This window comes from Urtica dioica, chromosome 11, assembly GCF_054948205.1.
Source record: "Urtica dioica subsp. dioica isolate 48M chromosome 11, U.dioica_male_clone48M_v1_H2, whole genome shotgun sequence".
Classification (NCBI taxonomy): Eukaryota; Viridiplantae; Streptophyta; class Magnoliopsida; order Rosales; family Urticaceae; genus Urtica; species Urtica dioica.
In genome coordinates, this window is record NC_142766.1 from 19,780,690 (window position 1) to 19,800,235 (window position 19,546).

Below are 19,546 nucleotides of genomic sequence, written 5' to 3' on the forward strand. Positions count from 1 at the left end.
CGAAAATTAAATTAAAAGGTAATTCAGTCTTTATCCGATCAAAAATAATGTTATGTGGCTAATAAATAATAATTATTCAAACGGTGGTTATTTTACAATTTCAAGTTTGAATGATCAGATAATGGAAAGGTAAAATATTAAGGTTGAATGAAGTTTATAAATAATTTTGAGAATGAAGGTAAAAATAATTATTTATTCTCGAAAATTAATGAAATCTCTAAGGTGAGACATTTGCAACAAATAAAAGCAAGAAAAGTTATGTTGCGGCGGAAACTAGGAGGGAAAAATAACTAGAGAGAGAGAGAGAGAGAGAGAGAGAGAGAGAGAGAGAGAGAGAGAGAGAGGAGAGAGAGAGAGAGAGAGAGAGGAGGCCGACGAGGAGACAAAGGTGTGTTCTGAGAGAGAGTGAGAGCGAGGAAAAGGAAATCGCCGGAGTTCATATTCATCTCATCCAAGGTAATACTTCGTTTATTCCCTCTTCACGCTGCTAATCAGAGAGAGAGAGAGAGGTGTTTAGGATATATCGGTTGTCACTAGTAATATGTTTAACTATTGCTTTTATCAGGCATTTGGCTAAATTCAACAGAGTTTAATATTTCCCAAATACATACTTATCACACCCAAAGTTTCACAATAAACTATTCTCTATAAGAAGTATTTGATTTGCTCCGAATCAATTGGAAAAAAAGCAGATGGGAGAGCTTGCAGCTGAGAAGCACGTCAAGTATGTGTTATCAGTTGAAAAGGTACGCTCTTTTCCTATACGTTTTTTTTTTGGGGTGTGAATTATGAGAATGTGATGAGAAATAGAGGAAGGATTCGATTGAATCCGTGGCAATGGAGCATCTGAGGATGAACGGTGCGTATTGGGGTCTGACCACTCTCGACATTTTGGGAAAGCTCCAAGTTGTCGACGTCGACGAGGTTGTCTCGTGGATCATCACCTGTCAGCACGAATCGGGTTCGTATGATTTGTTTCTGTTATTTTTTATTATTATTATTATTATTATTTTTGTATCACTAAATAAGGACTTCCCATAAAGGGTTTGGTCTTTTTTATGTGTTGCTTAGCTTGTCAATCATGTACTAGGACTGCCCTGAATGGTTTTCATCCCTTTTGTGCGTGTATGTGTTGTTTGGGTTGTTTTGGACCAGGTTTTGAGTAAGGTTTGCCCATGAAATGTTTCGGGTTCATATGAGTTGTTTCTGCACTTAATTTTTTTAATTGATTTGAATCAAATTTTAAGGATTTCCCATGAATGGTTTTCGAATGAGTTGCTTATGTTTCTGTTGTTGCTAATTATTATTATTTTTTTTATATTTTCTAATCGATTATAAATAAATTTAAGGATTGCCCGTGCAGGGTTTTTGTATCCGAATGGGTTGTTTCTGTTCTCTTTCATCGATTAGAATCAATTATACAGGTCCTCGTGAATCGTTTCCGTTTTTGGGTTTGTCCGAGTTTTTCCCTTATTTTTTCTTTTTCTTTATAGTAGAATCAATTGTAAGGTTTTTCCTTGAATGGATTTGGTCCTTTTGTTGTGTGTGTGTGTGTTGAGTAGGTGGTTTTGGCGGTAACGTCGGGCACGACCCACACATATTGTATACGCTCAGCGCTGTGCAGGTTTTGGCTCTCTATGACAAGCTTGATGTTCTAGACATTGAAAAGGTCTCGAATTGTATCCTTCCTTAACCTCAACGGTGTATATTCGATTTTCTTAAGCTACTCAAGTTTTCATTGTTCGTTCAGTATCCAAGAGCTTGGTCATTGTAAGATTCAAATACTGATACTCAAGTCATTGTTTGCTTTATTTGACAAGGTGGATGATCTATGACACCCGAGTAAAAGCCTTGTTAGAGTAGAGTTTTTTTTTTCCCTCTCCTTTTTCTTAGCTTTAATATCAGATGTTGCTGGGCTTCAAAACGAGGACGGGTCTTTTTCGGGGGACGAGTGGGGTGAAGTTGATACAAGGTAGTGTGTCTTTTCACTTTGTGTCCGTTCATTTCCATATTGCTATTCTGAAGTTAGATTTGTGTTCTTTGATCTCAATAGAGCTGTTTATCGTTCAGATTCTCGTACGTTGCGATATGTTGCCTTTCGCTACTTCAGTGTTTGGATAAAATCAACGTGGAGAAGGCTGTCAATTACATCGTCAGCTGCAAAAATCTGGACGGTGGATTCGGGTGTACGCCCGGTGGAGAGTCTCACGCGGGACAAAGTATGAATCTTTATTTATTATTTTTTTGTTGTAATTCTCGGCGATCAATTTGATTTTTTTCCCCCAATGAAACTCGCAGTTTTCTGTTGTGTGGGTGCTCTTGCAATAACGGGGTCTCTGCATCATGTCGACAAAGACCTTCTTGGATGGTGGCTAAGCGAACGCCAAGTCAAATCCGGGGGTCTCAATGGCCGCCCCGAAAAACTTCCCGACGTGGGTGTATTTTTTATTTATTTATTTATTTTTTTCTCTCTCTCCCACATATAACTAAATTGATTCCACGAGTCTGTTGCCGAGTTACCTTTATTATTATTATTTTAACAGAAAATTAGGAGAATAGCCAACGTAAACGTTTGACATTGTTAATAAGCCAACGTTTAGTAAATCTTAGATAAATAACCATAAAAGATGACGTGGCCTAATATATGGAAGTGACTATCTACCTAAAATTTACCAAACGTTGGCTATTTAGCAATGTTAAACGTTTAAGTTGGCTATTTTCCTAATGGATCCTTATTTTAATTATTTGGTCAGGTGTGCTATTCATGGTGGGTTCTATCAAGCTTGATCATTATTGACAGAGTGCACTGGATCAACAAGGAAAAGCTTGCCAAGTTCATCTTGGACTGCCAGGTAAAGGTTTCTTAAGGTCCATTGTCGTGAATTCTTGGGGAAATAAAGGTCTCACTGTTGAAAAAATGTATTTTTCGTCACGGAAATCCCAGGATACAGAAAATGGAGGTATCTCGGATAGACCAGACGACGCGGTTGATGTCTACCATACTTACTTTGGCGTTGCTGGTACAATTAACTCTCGAACACCCCTTTGTTCTTTTATTATACTTGGGCTAATTATTTGAGATTATGAGACACCTTGAAATTCAATAGTACATAACAAATTTAGAATATGAAAAATAGCGCAAATATTCAAACAAATGATGGTGGTTCGAACTCATTATATTTGGATATTTGTTTTGTAAAATATTGAAAATATAAATTTAATATAAATATGTACTAAAGTTGCACATACATAATATGTATTTATAATTGGTTCAGAAATGAAAAAAAGTTAGTGGTTGAAAAAAAAAATTCCATCCTTATATTTGCCAGATGAGAGGAAGAAGTGAGAGATTCATTATAGGTTTTTCTAAGTAAAAGGGACGTTTAACTATTGATTTATGGCATTCTAGTCTTTCTAAAAAACATATTTACCAACTAAAAACTGAAAGCTTTCCTAATTCCCATCTTTCTGCTTTCCTTTATCAAAGAGTTTTTCTCTTTTATTTTTGATTAAGTACGCTTTTTTCCTAATATCAATCGTGCTTATTGATACGCAGGGCTCTCCCTTCTTGAATACCCAGGAATCAAGGCTGTAGACCCAGCTTATGCTTTGCCTGTGGATGTTGTAAACAAGATTTTGCTTCGAAGACGATGATCTAGACAGCGTTGCCTCGGTGGTAAATTTTGTTTTTTTGTTTTTGCTTTTAGAAGAAACTATAAGTTATAGTATACCCTCCAAAAAATTCATAAAAATTGTTGTGAAGATTATTTAACATTTAGGAACTTGCAAGTATTGCTTTTCGATGTGTTTATCACTTTCTAATTATAAGAACTTTTAATAGGAAAAATAGCATATCAATACCATTGTTTTCTTGCATTGAAGTGGAAATGGCAAACTATTATTTTGTAATTTAATCTTATGCCAATTTGTAGTCTAGCATTGATATCCTAGTTATTATTTATGTTTCCTGTGCTAAAAAAAAGGTGGAACCAAATCAGCCAATAAATAACATTACTATGGATTTGCTGCGATGAGAAAGAAAAAAAAAACTATTCAGCAATTTTGGGAGTTCAATAATTATTGTTCTTTATCTGTGCGTAATTGAAAAGGGTCAAGCTGGAGAAACTCAATTTTGGTAATTATTTTTTGTAATTATTTTTGCTGCCTCTACCCATTATACATTATTCTCCGCCATCGCATAAAGCTTGTCAAACCTAAAAGGGTCGAGCGGAAGAAACTCAATTTTGGTGATCAACGATTTCCATTGCCCCTCGTCATGGATCAAGGCTCTTTGATATGTATTTGTATGTGAAAATTATCTTGGTCTAAGATCTTGGATACTATATTCTATGCAATACTAGGGATTTTGAATTGCGTAATTAGAAATTTACTAAATTATTCTTGCAAACCGCTCTCACATATAAGTCTTCACATCGGCGTAGTTTGATACCTTCTTAGGCTTTTGGTTGACGTAGACCATCCTACTACTTAAGGGAAATGTGACGAGCCTTCTTAGCATCGTTGGTCCACCGAAAGTTGTGAGCCAGTACTTGAAGGAGTTTGCGACGGAATTGAGGAATTTGAACGAAGCCATCGAGTAGTTCAAGATAGTTGAAATGACTGATTTCACAATGATAGTTCTTCTTCCGGCTTGAGAGATGTGCTTGTCCATCCATCCTACTACCAACAATACAAGTTTTATTTATGGAATTACTTGATGTAAAAGACACATAGATGATTTACTCCGTCCAATTTAGACGTCACTTTCGTTGGTTGAAATGCTCTCGAATAAATTCACTTCTAATTGTGCGTGCAAATTAAAGACCCTAAATTATGAGATAAGTTCGAGTCATAGCGAAAGCAATTTGCTAAAAAAATATAATAATTTACAATTCAAGATATAGAAAATTAGCTCACTATATGGGTCTTCATTGGATAGATTTTGAAAAATAATTTTATTACCGAGGTTGTAAAAAACAATTCTGAGGTGTTTCTAATTTGGCTATATGATTTAAAGTTACTGAGACTTTGCATATATATATATTTTAACCAAAGAAGTCTTTCACACCTTTAATCTTGACAACAAATTTCAATAGCTACATAGTATTTAAAAATATATAATGTGATACATGCTTGATGTATAAATAGAAATGAAACATCGAGCATGAAATGTGCTATTATTTTTAACATGTAATCGTTTATATAATTCCTGATACAGACGAGCGTGAAACATCGAGCATTCATTATAAAATTAAAATGAATAACCAAATAAATATTCTTTTACAAAAAAAGAAAATAATAAATATTCGTTTTCATTATTAGGAGTTCATAGTGGGACTAGTACACAATCCATGTTTGTGTTGCAAATATTATTTTATTAGTTTTTAGTCTAATAATGCCAGTTCTAGTGGGATGAACCTTAGCTAAATGCACATGCAGTACCAAGAGAGAGTGAGAGTGAGTGACTCGTAAAATAACATGAAATAATTTTATAGAAGTGGATGTGAGTAACATTATTAGAAGACTAATATCGACGTTCATTTATATCCTCCAAATTAGCCCTCAGATCTAATTTGCCTTGCATTATTGTCTATTTCTAATGTCCTCAACAATATTGACAATCTACAAATAAAAAAGAAAAACAAGAAATACGTGTTCGGCGATTGAATCGGCCGTTGGAAAATATTCATTTCCATAAGAAAATGGTATTATATACTTGAAAGACCCAACCAGTAAATTGTATTATATTGATAATTACATCAAGATCACAAAATCATCGAGTTGTTAGTGACGTGGCAGCAATGATGTGTAATCAATAGATGCATAACCGAAATTCTAATGAGCACTGAAGCCCAACTACCATTCTATTTTACAGGCATAATTATAATGAATAATAATCATGGATCTCGATCTAGCATTAACCAATGACCATAAGAAAAAAAGAGTTTGTTGGTCTCTATCATCGCCTGTGGTCCCAATTACACTCCTATTGTTTGCGTACAAATCACATCACTCATAAATCATATGATTAAAAATCTAATAAAATAACGTGGGGGGTTTTCTTTCCCCTACAACATGTCCTATTATTCTACTAATTCATCTTCCAACATTCTGCAAATAATAAGCCAAAGCTAAGTAAGAAGAAAAAAGAGAAGGAAAACGATAAAATAGCACATTTTATATAAAAAAAAATTGAAAAAAGATAAGATAAGACAAGACAAACGACACGCTCTTTAAATAAAAGAGAAAAAAAAAAAAAAAAACTGGTCTATCAAATATATAATCAAACAATTAGCTGCCTAACTGAACTTCCTGACTGAGAAGGAGAGGAACGATAATAAAGTTTCACAGCAGCTTTATTACCACCACTACCACTACTAGTACTACTGTTGGAACCTTCGACGGTCTTGTTTCTCATCTCCACCACTTTCTTGTGAGAGTTCGAGTGCACCGACGGCACAAAAGTCGGGCTCGCCGCCGGACGGTACTCCGGGAAGAGCCGGCCCGACCTGTAGCGGACCCCACAAGCGTTGCACAGCGTCTTCGGTCCCATCGGCCCTTCTCTCCACTGCGGCGTGCTCGTCACCTCGCAGTGGCTGCACCGTTTCGCATCCCCGTTCGCCGCCGCCGCCGAAAATTCCCCCGAGAAACCCGTTTTCTTCTTCGGGAACGACCTCTTCGCGGGCTTGTTGTAGTTGTAGGCCCGGCTCGCCGGAAAGGTCGCGGGGTCCGCAGAGTATATACGGTCCGACGCGCACGAGTTGGTTTCCCAGATGAAGGGTAGAGCGCAGAGTTTTGTGAAGCTCGAGGGACGGGAACGCGAACGCTTCGTCCGAGCGCGCTTCGCCGGAGCGACGGCGAGGTTAGGGTGGTTGTTGTTAAGGGCAGCGGATTTCGGGTTCTCGGCGAAGCAGGAATTGCTGCTCTCGAGGATGGAGACCGGGCTCGAGGTCTTGAAGAGGTGCGTGGGTTTCGCGTCGGACGAGTCGTCGCTGCTGTGGATAGGGCCTCCGCTGAAAGTCGTTTCGTCTGGGCTCGTAAATTGGTTTGGTCGACAAGTTCTCTCGTGCTAAAGGAGAAAGAAGAAGAAAAATTAAGAAAACAAACGATGAAAACTAGCATTTGAAGATTCAGTCAGCGAACCCATATATGTGTAGAATTCGGGAAGAAATAATTAACGATAAAACTCTACATAGTCCATCTGAATGTGACGGTTTCGAAAATAAAGGTCTAAACTAGGACTACACAATACCCTTCTTGCAAGTGGTCCCCACCGTCTCAGTCCCTCCTAGTAATTAAACGTCTTTGGCTCATAGCATCTTTAACAGCTACCCAACTAATAGTTTGAGATTCACACAAAATGCAGACACTCATTAGTCCACAAAACAACAACCTCTTTATGCTTGATTCGCCTATAATTCCTTAATTCCCCAATTTGTTTTCTAGTTACTCGAAAAGAAGAGAAAATGTTTTCAGTAACTTATTTTCCAAACAGAGTTACACAAAATAAAGGTCGACTATCACGTTCAAGGAATAACATCTACACTGTAAAAACAGATTACTAGTATTTAAAATTAGTGTAGAAAAATGAACCAACCCGACAAAAGTGAGCAACTAATTAAACAGTTTCTGTTTCTTTTTCCCTGGGGTTTCAAGTTCAAGTGAGATTTCCACTCTGTTCAACTAAAGAACAGCAACAGTGTCATTGAGACTTTCAGCTTCTAAAATACTTTCGATTTCGACCACAAAGAGGTAAGTAGATGACAACTGGTACAGGCATTCATAACCAATTAATTTCAAATCGTACTAGACTGTGGGCCTCTTTGTATAATACATAAATCAATTTCTTTCAGAGCAAAAAAAAAAAAACATAAATAAATAATGCAAAGTCTCAAAAGAGACTAAAACGCTTGAAACACAGACCCATATTCGGTCTAACCGAGAAACTCACCCACCCTCAGTCTAATTCTCTATCTAATTGATCACTTCAAATGGCGACCAAAATCAAAATGTCAAATTAATTTAAACAAAAAGACTTTTTTTTTTTCTTCATGGGCTGTAGAGTAAAAACTATAACTTCTAAAAACAAACACCACATACGTGTCATATATAGGATAAGATAAAAAAAAAAAAAAAAAAAAAAAACTCACCGACGTGGATATATTTTTAGTCTCTTTAGGCAGTTCAGTTTGAATTGCACCACCAAGCCCCGAAGCGAAGCCCATAGCCATATCCATGGGAATATCAAACTGTAAGTCGTTCCAGTCATCTTTTTCAGAATACGGTTCAATATCTTCGAGCGGTAAATCGAAGATATCATAAAAATCATTGGGCACTACTACATCGGCGTCCAGATAATCTGCCATCACGAATTGATAGCCTGACACAATGAACACCCCCCAAATAAAAATAATTAGGCAAAAGATTAAGAAAAAAGATAATTAATTTCAAAGATTACAGTCCTGTAGTTGTACCATTTAAAGTAGAGAACTCACGCGTATTCTTTATGTTCGTTAAATTTCCGGAATCAATGGTGATCAAAAGAGATATAAGTCAAATTGGAAACGTAATCTCATTAGTCATGGATTCGATTAATACGTCCAATTGGAAAGTAAAACAGAGGATAACACTTATGCAGAGCAACAAAATCATACGAGACTGCATTGACAGCTAAATGTCGTATATATATGCATATAAATTATAGAATATATTAATAATTTATTGAAAAATTAGTTATTAGATTCCAAGCAAAGGAATAGTCTCGGAATATTCTAGAAGATAAAATATCCATTTATTTCCAGGATCATAGTGAATTTTGAAATATATTTTCGGAAAAAGATATTGATATCCGTTTTTCGGTTCAACTACGACGTCGTTTCTTTTTCTTATCTGAATTGCATATGTTCAAAGACACGGAGATGAAATCCCTAATGTGTGTCTGAAAGATGGTAATGCTAGAAACTGAATTTTATACCTTTATAATCTAAAAGATGCAACAACAAAAACTTTCAGAATTTAATTTTTTTAAAAAATAATAAACACTTGAAAAACTTCATTTTCAATCTTCTTGCGCAACGAAACACAACATTCTCACTAGAAAACAAACCACTTTTCGCAGATTTTCCATAAATTTTTCCCTCGCTTTCTCGGGGAACAAATACACAGAGCATCGCACCGGTTTTTCGGAAAACCTAGAAACGGAAATGCGAAGCGAAACGAGAAAGAGGAAAGAGACTACGAAGCAAAAAACCTAACCTCCAACAGAGCCGAACAAAATTCACCAGGAGAGAACCGTTTCGAGCTCCGACATTGCTCCGATTAACCACGAGCGAAACTCAGATCAGACCGTTCGTTGGTTGTCAGACAGAGAGAGAGTTTGTACGAAGAGAAGATTGGGATTTTCTAATGTCTGAGAAAGTTTAGGTTTTCTTTGCAAAAGGAAATTTTTTACCGTACCGACACCTCACGGGATTTTACAGTGATCTCTCACTCCAACCAATTAAATCTCACCGTTGCTTCTTCTAACTTTTAAGTACTTGTTTCGGTGATGCGGAGTTATATGGTTATAATAGCAAATGTTGACGTGGCTCTCTGACTTTTAAAAAAAATAGTCAAAGTTTACAGATCACCGACAAATAGATTGAGATCGAAAAATATTTCGAATAATAATAATATACAATTATACATGAATATATGTATAATAATGTATCACGTTGATGGTTGTTATGGCTTGTAAATTGAATTTTTCGAAGAATTTGAAAGTACAAGTAGTAAATATATACATAATAAATGATGAAGTAATTGGGATTTATTGTTATTTTTATTTTGCTACTTGAATACATGCCATGAACGATTAAATGGACAATCAAATTGGGTAAAAAAAAATTCTTTATAAGGTGGGGAAGAACATCATTGATAGTCTTTGACCATATATAATTGTTGAGTAAAAGTACTCGTTTTAATTTTCCAAAAATTTAAAATGCTAATATTTATATAGATAAACTTTTTACATTTATTTTATTTATTTCTATATAATAAGTTGCGCGGTCATATCGCTCCACCCAATATATCTTTTTCCCGTAACAACTCAACGTGGATTGAAATTCCTTAATGATTTATTCTTAGAGAAAAATATAAGGAAAAACATCTCTTTTTAAGGAAGAACTTAGAAAGTTAGTATCCTTCAACTCTCCATGACATGATTTATTATTCATTTAAACTATTTAAAAACGCGTACAAGTAATCTAGATATATAATTGAATAATTTCTCTTGCTAGTAAAGAATTAACACATTAGAATTTAAGAAAGTTATAATTGTTTTGGTGTATCACATAGCTATAGCCTATAAGGCCAAACCTAAGTACATCAATTATTAGTCTACAATATGAAAAAGTACTACGGGCAGTAAGTTATTTTTGACAGTTGAACTTACATTCATATTAAGATTAACACTGAATTAAATTATGAATTTCTTAGAATAAAGCATATGTATTCTCAAATTTAGAATTATAGATTGTTAGAGATTAGACAACATGCAGATACAAAAAGAAAAAAAAATCAATATTTGTTTTTAGGTTTTCACAGTATGAAGATGAGAGAAAGAGAAGAAAGAGTAAGAAATCGTCACGGTACAAACGAAAGTCTTTATAATTGTCGCCATAAATAACTTTTTCTTTGATTAACACGCTTACGTTAGAGAAGTTAAAAAGCTATACGGTGAATTAGACGTAGAGTTCATTTACACGTGATACATGAGAATCCACATAGACGAGAGGGTTGATGAGGGTCTCTCGGGTTGGGTGAAGCCTCGAGGGCCTTTGTTGAGCTATTGAGCGGCCTCAAAGTCGAGACCAATGCTCTTATTCGATGGGCAAAATAAATAACCGATATGGATGGGTTTTTGATGATGTGGAAGACCCTCAAATTTCTACCTACAAATTACAATATCCGTCCAAAAATAGACGAAAAACTTAAAATATATCAAAATGTCAACATTTTAGAATGTAAGAGGAAGATGCAAAAGAAAAAATAAATGAAGGACTAGAGTTTCACAAAATCAAATTGCCTATATAAACCACAAGTCCAAAAAAGCATAAAATAAAGGCCTCTCTGGCCCAACTTCTTTGAAACCGTTAAAGGTAAATAATATTAGTTAATTCTCCTCTTAGAGATCACTAATATGCATATATTGCATTGCATACACATTTGGTGTGAGCGACGACTTTAATCACGTTCTCATAGATCTCGCCATCGCAAAGCAGATCTTGGCCTTTAGTGGAAAGCTTAAAAAGAATAAAAATATAAACTACTCATTTGAAGAACTCTTTTGTATGGATATGCTAGATAATTTATTTACTTATTTATTTATTTTTTTAAATGTTGGTTATGCATCTTATTCATAGATGCCCAAGAAATCCGTTTTGCATATAAATAGTTTTGACGTTTTCTCAACGTAGTCCAAGTTCTTCATCACTCTATCTCTCTTCTCTTCTCAACACACGTATTGTCGTAGTTCCCCATCAAGTCGTCACATTAATATTATGTGTTGTATGATAATTTGTATCATGTATGTCTTGTATGGCTTATATATATATATATAGTCCAATATGGTATATTGGTTTTAAGGTCGAAAAAAGAATAGGAAAAAGATAAAGAAACAAGTACCATATCGTATGTTGGGTTGATGGGACCGCTTGCACATGGTGGAAGGAAAATGGCAACAAATCTCACATCTCTGGTCTTTTCATTTCTTCACACAGAAAATAAATAAATAAATAAACAAATAAAGTGTTTGTTGGCTTCACTTAACCGACACCGAGTTGGCCTATTGAGTTCAGAGAGAGAGAGAGAGATCACTAATTCGGAAAGACATGCACGATATCCCTAATTTCACTACATTAATTATTTCTCGCGATTTTTACACTTTTAAACTCAAACATAAAATAAAACAGAGATTCTGATTTTGAAAATATGCAAATATATAAAACTACTGAGGAGAAAATAATTGAGTAACTCCAAAGATTGAAAAATGAATTCTTTCATTCATAGTCGGTTCTGATTACAAGCAAGGTGTATTTAATACTTCTGGTTGAATATACAAAAATGTTTCAATAATTTATGTCACAAAAAAATCAAAGTGCCGAACTTAGTGAAAATTTTAGGCGCGATTGTCTCGAATCACAGACGAATCCACTAAAAACTAGGAAAACATGTATTGATGTTTAAGGAAGATTGTTAATGAGTTCGAACGTATGTTTGAGAGCGTACTTCTTTTCACCCATGAACTTGCCTTTTTATAGCTTGTATTTCGTGAAGATTGTGAGTTGGATCGAATCCATGATTCTTTCCATACTTTCATGTGACAACTTCCGAGTATGTATCTTCGATCGGATTGAGTTTCAACTGTCAAGTCGTGGGACTTCAAGTTCAAGTAATTACCTCTTGGTTTGTGGCCACATTATTTTCTTATTTGACTAGTCTTTTGGTTACGCATGTTTCTTCTTATTTTAAGGCATTGCTCGGCGAGTCTCACCCTTAACTCACGGATATTAGTGACTTTATGAGTGTTACTCGACTATGATTTAACAAAATTACTTGATGTAACAAAATTACTTGATGTAACAAAATTCATAGCAAATATCTTGTTTAGTATAAAAAATCTCTTTCTCCAATCGCATAAGATCGAAAAACAAAATCCGATCATATCTTCGATGAATATGAAATTAAACGCCATATGACTAATTTTAACCCTAACTTTGCAGGCGATGGCGAACAACATAAAGCGTTAAATATAATAAAACCACATGATATGTTACAAAATGACCAACAAAATAAATAGCTTAAAAGGTAGAGCAAACAAATAAACTAAATAAACCATAAACTTAAGCATGTCATATTAAGCGTTTCATATTGTTACTATGATCATGAGACCAAACAGCGCACATTATAATTTTTTTTCCATCTAAGCAAATTAAATATAATTGGATGGACTACTTTAAAGCTCCTGGCCACAAACATATAGTGACAATAAAGAAATATTGTTTATTAATATAATTTATGTATCATCACACGCGTATGTGACGCTTAAGCAAATTGATAATTTAACGTAATTTGTGGTACTGAAATCTAATAATACAGTACAACAAACAACCAACTACTACTTGTACTGAAAATAATAATAACAAAACAATGAACACGACATTGTTTCAGCCGTTAAGAAAAGAGGTCATGAATGTGATTGGCGTAAATATTACATGTTCAAATCCTGGGAGCTGAAAAAATAACTTTGTGTTGGGACACTTTGGTTATGAAAAAAGAAAAGAGAAATAGATAACGATGATAAAGGTATTTTGTAACGTCCATTGCTACACAGCTGGTGTTGTGGTAAATTGCATTTGTCTTGATGGTGAAAGAGCAAAAGACACCATTTATGAAATAATAGCTGTGAGTCTTAAAATAATATGAGCCACATGGCACAACGTGGGACATGGTGGTCGTTGATTGGTAGTACTACGCTGTTAGATTAGTGCTGTCGTGAGACATACGTACATACTAAGGAATTCTTTCTCAACCATCATCTTAATTATAAAACTTGAAATCTAGTTTCAATTTCAAGTGTTAAATCATAGAAAAACAAAAATTGTTGGGCTAAAACACTTCTCTGAGAATATTACCATTCAAATTAATTGACTAAAGCCGTTAAAAAAAACTAAACTACTAATACTATATTGGTCAAACTGAGTGTTCAAATTTATGACATTTTCTAATAGAAATTAAATTTTATGTGTTACTGATCATGTTTACCAAAATTTTCTCTAATAGCTTAGAAAATTTTACGTTTCGTAAAGTTTCTTTCGCTTTCGACAGCCACGATTCTTTGGCACCAGAAATTTACAATTTGCACCCCTCCCCTCTCACCACACTTATCTCTTAATAAACTAACGCCTAAGGGTATAACCGTAACTTCATATTACGGCACATCAAAATCTCCCTCACCTTTCCCTAACCGGAAACAAACAATTTGAGAATATGATGATTGATTGATTTGGATCTCTGAAAAAAAAGACATCTAATCTCTGTCTCTCCCAAGAGTTTCATATGAATCTCAATCACCCTGTTAGTTGTGAACTGAAAAACAAAAAGTTTTCATATTTTAACTTTGGATGATGTTCTTCTCCGCGCATTTACAAGAAGAGCCGAGGCGGCGAGTAAGATGATCGTCCCGATCGTTATGAATTTCCACGACACAACGCCGCTCGAGCTCTTCAGCATCTTGTCCAATCTCTCCTGCCAAAAATTGTGAAATTTCAGATATTTTTAGAATATCTAAGCTGCTCTGTTTGTCTCTAAACAAAGAAAATTTTGAGCCTTGCGAAGATAATGTCGAGCCCTGAAATGGAGTCGCAGTCGAGCACGCCATGTGACAAAGACAAAGAACTCATTTTCTGGTTGTACACATTATTTGCAAAATAAATTGATTGATTGTACACATTATTTATTAGCGTGAAAACAGGTGCAACCATTTTTTTTGTTTTTTAGAAGGAAAATAAATCTCAGAATCATATGCATCGGACTTGAGACATAAACATGGCATGTGATAGAAGACCTGTAATCTTTCTTATACATGCACGTTTGACTGTGAAAGTGCGTGTAACATATGTGTCTAGACATGATAAGTCTTTAAATGATATGTAATACCAACTCAAGCATTTTTGGTACTTAATAATTATTTTATTTTTTAATTTTTTTTATTCATTTACAATAAACATAAATAACAATTTTTAGGCATTGAGAATAACTTTTATTAGATTTGGGCTTTAAATAATAATAATAATAAATAGATAGATACAAGCCTGGAATTATAGTATTTTATTTCAATTTCTCATCTACTTTTAACTAAAGATATATGTATCTATATATATTTCGGGCCCTTAACCCTTAAGGAACTGGCTGAATAAGTTGCTCAGTGTAGTCTCAAAAGATCCATGGCATTTATGTGTCAAGATATGAATAAAAAAATAAAATATGGTTGAGGAATAAACATATAAAAAAAAAAAAAAAAATCTTAGGGAGAGACGAATTTACCATAGCCGCGAAATTAGAGGTCGAGCGTGCATGTTGCTTTGTGAATATAAGTTGGGCGTGTTTGTAGAGTTCGACATCAAGGTGGTTAAGCGATAATATTTGTTGGATGACATTTTCAGAGACACGACGGCGTGCCTGTCAAATCGTGAGTGAAGTGTTTTTATGTAAGAAAACAAAGCAAAGAAAGGACAAAGATATAACATTCTCATATATATATATATACCTCCTTGGTGAAGTTTGCCGGTGATATCTTCTTCAGCGACAAGACGCGTCTTTGTGCTTGAGTCTTCCTCAAATTCGATATGCATTGCCCGTAAGAATCCATGAGCTCTTCGACGGTCATCTAAAAAGCGGAGTTACATAGAATTCAAATTCTCAACATACATATTCAAGTAGACAATACTAAAAAAAAAAGGTGTATTGTACAGTGTGTGGCTTACATTCTGGTTAATCGCTTCGTTAGTTTCAGTTTGAGACGAAGATATGTCGCTGCTGTTTTGGTACATCGAGCTCTTCTGTCATACGGGAAAAGTTCAGTAAGAAGGTTGTAAACTTAGATATGAAATTACCACCGAAGCCTTTTTTATTGAGAATGAGAAACCTGGTGGCTATCGTTATTGGTCTTGGGATCTGAACCTAAAGAGCTCGGCTCTGTTTAATGAGGAGACACAGTTAAGTTTAAATCAATCACGTGCAGAAAGAGAGGAAAAGCGAAAATAGCCACAATATTATGTAATGTATCTTTAGTTTGGAAACTTCGTAGGTAAAGAAAACACTCGATTATGCCACTCTTATTAACATAAAGTAGAATAAAATAAAAATAAGTAACAAAATACGTCACAAACCTGTTTTTCTGCCATTGGCGCCGCTTGTACTTGGAATCGATTCTCTGAGCTGGGAAATGACTTGTGATCCGACCACATTCGCAAACATGGTCGCGGATTCTCTGTGTTCTTCAGTGAGACCAACATATAACATGTCGTCTAGTCTTTTCTGCAGGGGAATTACAAGTTCTTTTGAGTATTATTTATGAATCGGAGACGAGGCCCGAAAATAATGCACATTAATTAACAACAGTACAGAAAGTTGTTACACACCTTTGCAACTTGAAGGACATGATCCCCGAGAACTTCGTACTTTTGGACACAGTGGCGCACTTCATGTGATTCCGAAGTGTAAGAGTTGTTTGTCAATCCTGCAACCTTTTTCAGCTCAGAGGTCAGGTATAAGATATATATATATATATATATATATATATACACACATTCATGTGATGTGACCTAATAATTTTTTTTTAACAAAACGCAGTGAATTAGGGCACACCAATAAGACTCTTTGCCCAAGTTAAGAGTAGAAATCTGTTATGTACTGTAACCATAACTTCAGCATTATCGAATAGTCTATACATGTACCTGAAAAGTTGCTCCGTTATGTACTATGTCGTGGACGATGGGTTCTTGGATATATTCTCGTAACGGCATAACAACCTCCGACATGTCATATGGATCGTTTCCAATAATGCTCTTCTTGCTCTTGATCTTCCTGGCATCTCTCTGCTCGTAAGAAAATGTTCAGTTAAAAAATAATTGTACTCGTTCCACTAACATTTCAATTCTCTCGCATTTAGCTTCAGACATCTGATTAAAAAAAAAAACATACACGATCGAAAAGGTCTTCTCTGATCCAAGGAACCAAGTACTTCCAGGGCCAGATATCAAGCGTACTCACACCTTTCACGCCTTGGGATTTCGCGCGCAACCGACCAGCCATTATCGAAGATGTTGCAGATGTTAAATTAGGGTGTATCAGAAACCTAGCCGCCACTTCTATCGAGAATTCATAAGCACTGAAAACTCGGTCAATGGGGTCTCTAAGTATTGTCACAACCGATGTTTTCTGCTTTGGAAATTTGGAGATCAAACTATAGTCGTCGTGGGTCACCAACAGCCTGCATTTTTGCTTTCTGCAAACCACACAAATTGGTTTTGTAAAAAAAGAAAAAAAGATAGAAGAGAGCTTATATTGTATTACCTCGGATCAAAGCGTAGCTTATCATAAGACCGAGGGCATTCCAAGGAGCCCGGATATAGTTTTCTCAAAAAACTGCATTGTTGAGAGAACACACAGATGATTAAGTCTGACACATGAAATGATAATCGCTAGTTAAATTGTTTTTTTAGTCGTGTTGAATTGATTACCAGTGGAAGTAGGTTCGTCCTCCGGTTCTGGGGATGTGAAGGAAAAACAGCAAATCGCGGAGGGTGTGTTTGTCTTCTTTGACTTCCTCTTCGAGCGAAGAAAATGCCCAATTCTGGACCACACTTTCACACTGCTCGAAATCCTTGTCGTACAAAGATGACTTTGCAACGGCGGACACTGAAAAAAGAAAGAAAAAAGTCATTAAAAAAGAATTTATACCTGAAAAAGGTAAGACAAACTTGAAATTGGCTATTCAACTCTCAAATAATTTTGAACAAATGGACACTAAGCTTGCTCTCGCTATCAGACACGAGAACATAACTTCGGGGGCAAGAAAACAGGCTAGCATTTTCACAGAAATAGACACAGTACTGTTCTTCAAAGTCAAACAACTGAGAAAAACACGTTTTGATAGTGTACACTACATTGGAAGTTACTTACAAAATCAATTGGGAAAAAAGAGGTATAAATATAAGGAGACAAATTCGAGTTCAAACTCATACAAACCTAAGCTGAGAAGCAACAATAGAAGTACAGAGAAGTTTTTTGCTGCGTCCATAGATAGGTCTTAATCTTATTGCCACTCTTAAGAAAAAACAAAGACCTGTTACCATAATGAAGAAATGGATGTTAGGTTTTATTCAACAAAAATCAAACGGGAAACCAAAAAAATTAAAATAAATAAGTTACCTAAATTCAGTAATAACAATTGAAATCCGAAGCCTCTCGAAATCCTCCAAAAAGTCTCATTCCCTAATGAGAGTAACAAAGGACGTCAAACGCTTTTTTCTTCCGAAAAACCAATAAAGAGCAGATTCTCAAGCTATACCCAACAACTTTCTTCGCCTGGAAAAGAAGAAAAAAAAATGGCAAAAATATCAAGTGATATAGCTTTTGTTAATCTTCTCCGGAAACTAGAATACTCGTCGCCAAAAGCTGCGATCTTTTTTAAATGAAATCCGAAAAAGCGGAAGAAACAAAGAAGGTGAAACTTGGGTTCGACGAAGTGAGAGAGAAAATTTGAAAGACCTGCGTCAATATCGATTCTCCGAAGTCTCGAGCTCGTGAATTCTAGAACCCGATGCCGAGACTGTGGCAGACAAACGGCCGTCAAAACGATTTTGATTGTCCCGGGAAACGACAATCAGAATTAGAGTCTTCCCAGATTTTCTTGTCTCTCTTTGCTATTTTGATTTGTAACCTTTTGGAGTTCCATTTCAGAATTCATACGCAGGTCAGGCGTGTTTGTCTATATCTAATCTTCTATATATACACATAATCCCAATTATAAATGGGATATGTTTATCCATGTATAAATGTTCATGATCCTTTCCTGATTATTAGTCATTGATGAAGAATTTTTTTTTTTTTTTTTTTCCTTTTTTAAATTTTTTTTAAGGGATGAAGAGTTTATTTAATTATTTTTAGTTGAAAGTTTTTTTTTAATTTTTTTTTAATTTTTTTTTTATTTTTAAATTATGTGTTTTCAAGCTCTTTGAATAAATGAACAGAAACGACGACGTAGAGCTGCATATTGTTGGTGCGTAAATGAGCGGTAAGTTTTACTTTTTTGTATTATATTATTGTTCAGAGATATATTATATACGTCAAAATGCAAGTATAGAGTTTTGAAAGTTTGTTTTATCGCGTTTAAGGTATTATATACTACATTCAACTCTAATAAGTTATATATAGTGAAAAATAAACTTTAGATGATTATTTTAAATTTTAGAGTTAATTAAGTTTTAGAGTTGAAAAGAGATTACACGAAACTATTAATTTCTTTTAAATATCCTTATTAAAAATATCATATTTAATTTCAAGTATATAAAAAAAATTCATTCATAAAATCAAATTACTATTATGTTACTGTAACATTGAACATTGAACTTAATTTTAGTAGTAATATAAAAAAAAAATTAAGTTTAATAACATATATATATATATATAATGTAAAAATTGAACTAGGATGTATATAAAATGTTATAAGAAAAAAAAAGAATAAAATATATAATCATATAAAAGAAATTAAGAAAAAGAATGGGAAAAAAATAAATAAATAGAAAGAAAGTCTTAGAAAACAGATAAAGGTTGGAAATATATAACCATTGGGGATCGCTACATATATAGCTAATAGAGCTCATGGTAGACGCACACATTTCTTTTTTATATATTTTAAAATAAAGATATTTAATTATATAAAAATTAGCACAAAATTACACGTAATTTTTTTCCTTGTTTTTTGAGGAGGGCACGGGACCCT

At 34.6% G+C, this 19,546-nt stretch overlaps 3 protein-coding genes across 7 annotated transcripts; 1 reads left to right on the forward strand and 2 right to left on the reverse strand.

Moving 5' to 3' along the window:
- Positions 1-245: 245 nt before the first annotated feature.
- LOC149382107 (geranylgeranyl transferase type-2 subunit beta 1-like) lies at positions 246-3,936 on the forward strand. Of its 2 annotated transcripts, none has more exons than XM_089602131.1 (10): positions 246-456; positions 566-746; positions 811-961; positions 1,563-1,679; positions 1,906-1,972; positions 2,071-2,219; positions 2,299-2,432; positions 2,754-2,852; positions 2,945-3,020; positions 3,557-3,936. In XM_089602131.1, exons 2-10 carry the CDS (start codon positions 693-695, stop codon positions 3,652-3,654), a joined length of 945 nt encoding a protein of 314 aa, XP_089458257.1. In that variant the 5' UTR covers positions 246-456; positions 566-692; the 3' UTR covers positions 3,655-3,936. The 2 variants fall into 2 exon arrangements, with proteins under 2 accessions (XP_089458257.1, XP_089458258.1); XM_089602132.1 differs by having other exon boundaries at positions 693-746.
- A 1,945-nt stretch (positions 3,937-5,881) lies between these two features.
- On the reverse strand, positions 5,882-9,431 carry LOC149382108 (GATA transcription factor 11-like). The gene is made up of 3 exons (XM_089600716.1): positions 9,256-9,431; positions 8,151-8,380; positions 5,882-7,069 (listed from the first exon to the last, which is right to left on the reverse strand). Exons 2-3 carry the CDS (start codon positions 8,364-8,366, stop codon positions 6,284-6,286), a joined length of 1,002 nt encoding a protein of 333 aa, XP_089456842.1. The 5' UTR covers positions 8,367-8,380; positions 9,256-9,431; the 3' UTR covers positions 5,882-6,283.
- A 4,391-nt stretch (positions 9,432-13,822) lies between these two features.
- TPST (tyrosylprotein sulfotransferase) lies at positions 13,823-18,640 on the reverse strand. 4 transcript variants are annotated; one of them, XM_089600924.1, is made up of 15 exons: positions 18,313-18,639; positions 18,113-18,129; positions 17,974-18,036; positions 17,791-17,887; positions 17,283-17,460; positions 17,116-17,187; positions 16,744-17,047; positions 16,497-16,637; positions 16,182-16,286; positions 15,930-16,077; positions 15,686-15,735; positions 15,525-15,599; positions 15,308-15,427; positions 15,085-15,219; positions 13,823-14,286 (listed from the first exon to the last, which is right to left on the reverse strand). In XM_089600924.1, the coding sequence occupies exons 4-15, from the start codon at positions 17,840-17,842 to the stop codon at positions 14,146-14,148; spliced, it is 1,521 nt and encodes a 506-aa protein (XP_089457050.1). In that variant the 5' UTR covers positions 17,843-17,887; positions 17,974-18,036; positions 18,113-18,129; positions 18,313-18,639; the 3' UTR covers positions 13,823-14,145. The 4 variants fall into 4 exon arrangements, with proteins under 4 accessions (XP_089457050.1, XP_089457052.1, XP_089457051.1 ...); XM_089600926.1 differs by having other exon boundaries at positions 15,525-15,596; positions 17,974-18,129; positions 18,313-18,640; XM_089600925.1 differs by lacking the exon at positions 18,113-18,129.
- Between the last annotated feature and the right edge of the window lie 906 nt (positions 18,641-19,546).

Bases quoted from the DNA above. Each gene is read 5' to 3' on its own strand.
- LOC149382107 (XM_089602131.1), top strand. From the start codon at position 693: ATGGGAGAGCTTGCAGCTGAGAAGCACGTCAAGTATGTGTTATCAGTT. The intron at 1,680-1,905 runs GTATCCTTCCTT...CTTTAATATCAG, and splicing joins CATTGAAAAGGTCTCGAATT to ATGTTGCTGGGCTTCAAAAC. The intron at 2,853-2,944 runs GTAAAGGTTTCT...CGGAAATCCCAG, and splicing joins AGTTCATCTTGGACTGCCAG to GATACAGAAAATGGAGGTAT.
- LOC149382108 (XM_089600716.1), bottom strand. From the start codon at position 8,366: ATGGCAGATTATCTGGACGCCGATGTAGTAGTGCCCAATGATTTTTAT. The intron at 7,070-8,150 runs GTGAGTTTTTTT...TTTCTCCTTTAG, and splicing joins CTAAAAATATATCCACGTCG to CACGAGAGAACTTGTCGACC.
- TPST (XM_089600925.1), bottom strand. From the start codon at position 17,842: ATGGACGCAGCAAAAAACTTCTCTGTACTTCTATTGTTGCTTCTCAGC. The intron at 16,638-16,743 runs GTATGTTTTTTT...TCTTACGAGCAG, and splicing joins GAGAAGACCTTTTCGATCGT to AGAGATGCCAGGAAGATCAA. The intron at 16,287-16,496 runs GTACATGTATAG...GAGCTGAAAAAG, and splicing joins ATAACGGAGCAACTTTTCAG to GTTGCAGGATTGACAAACAA.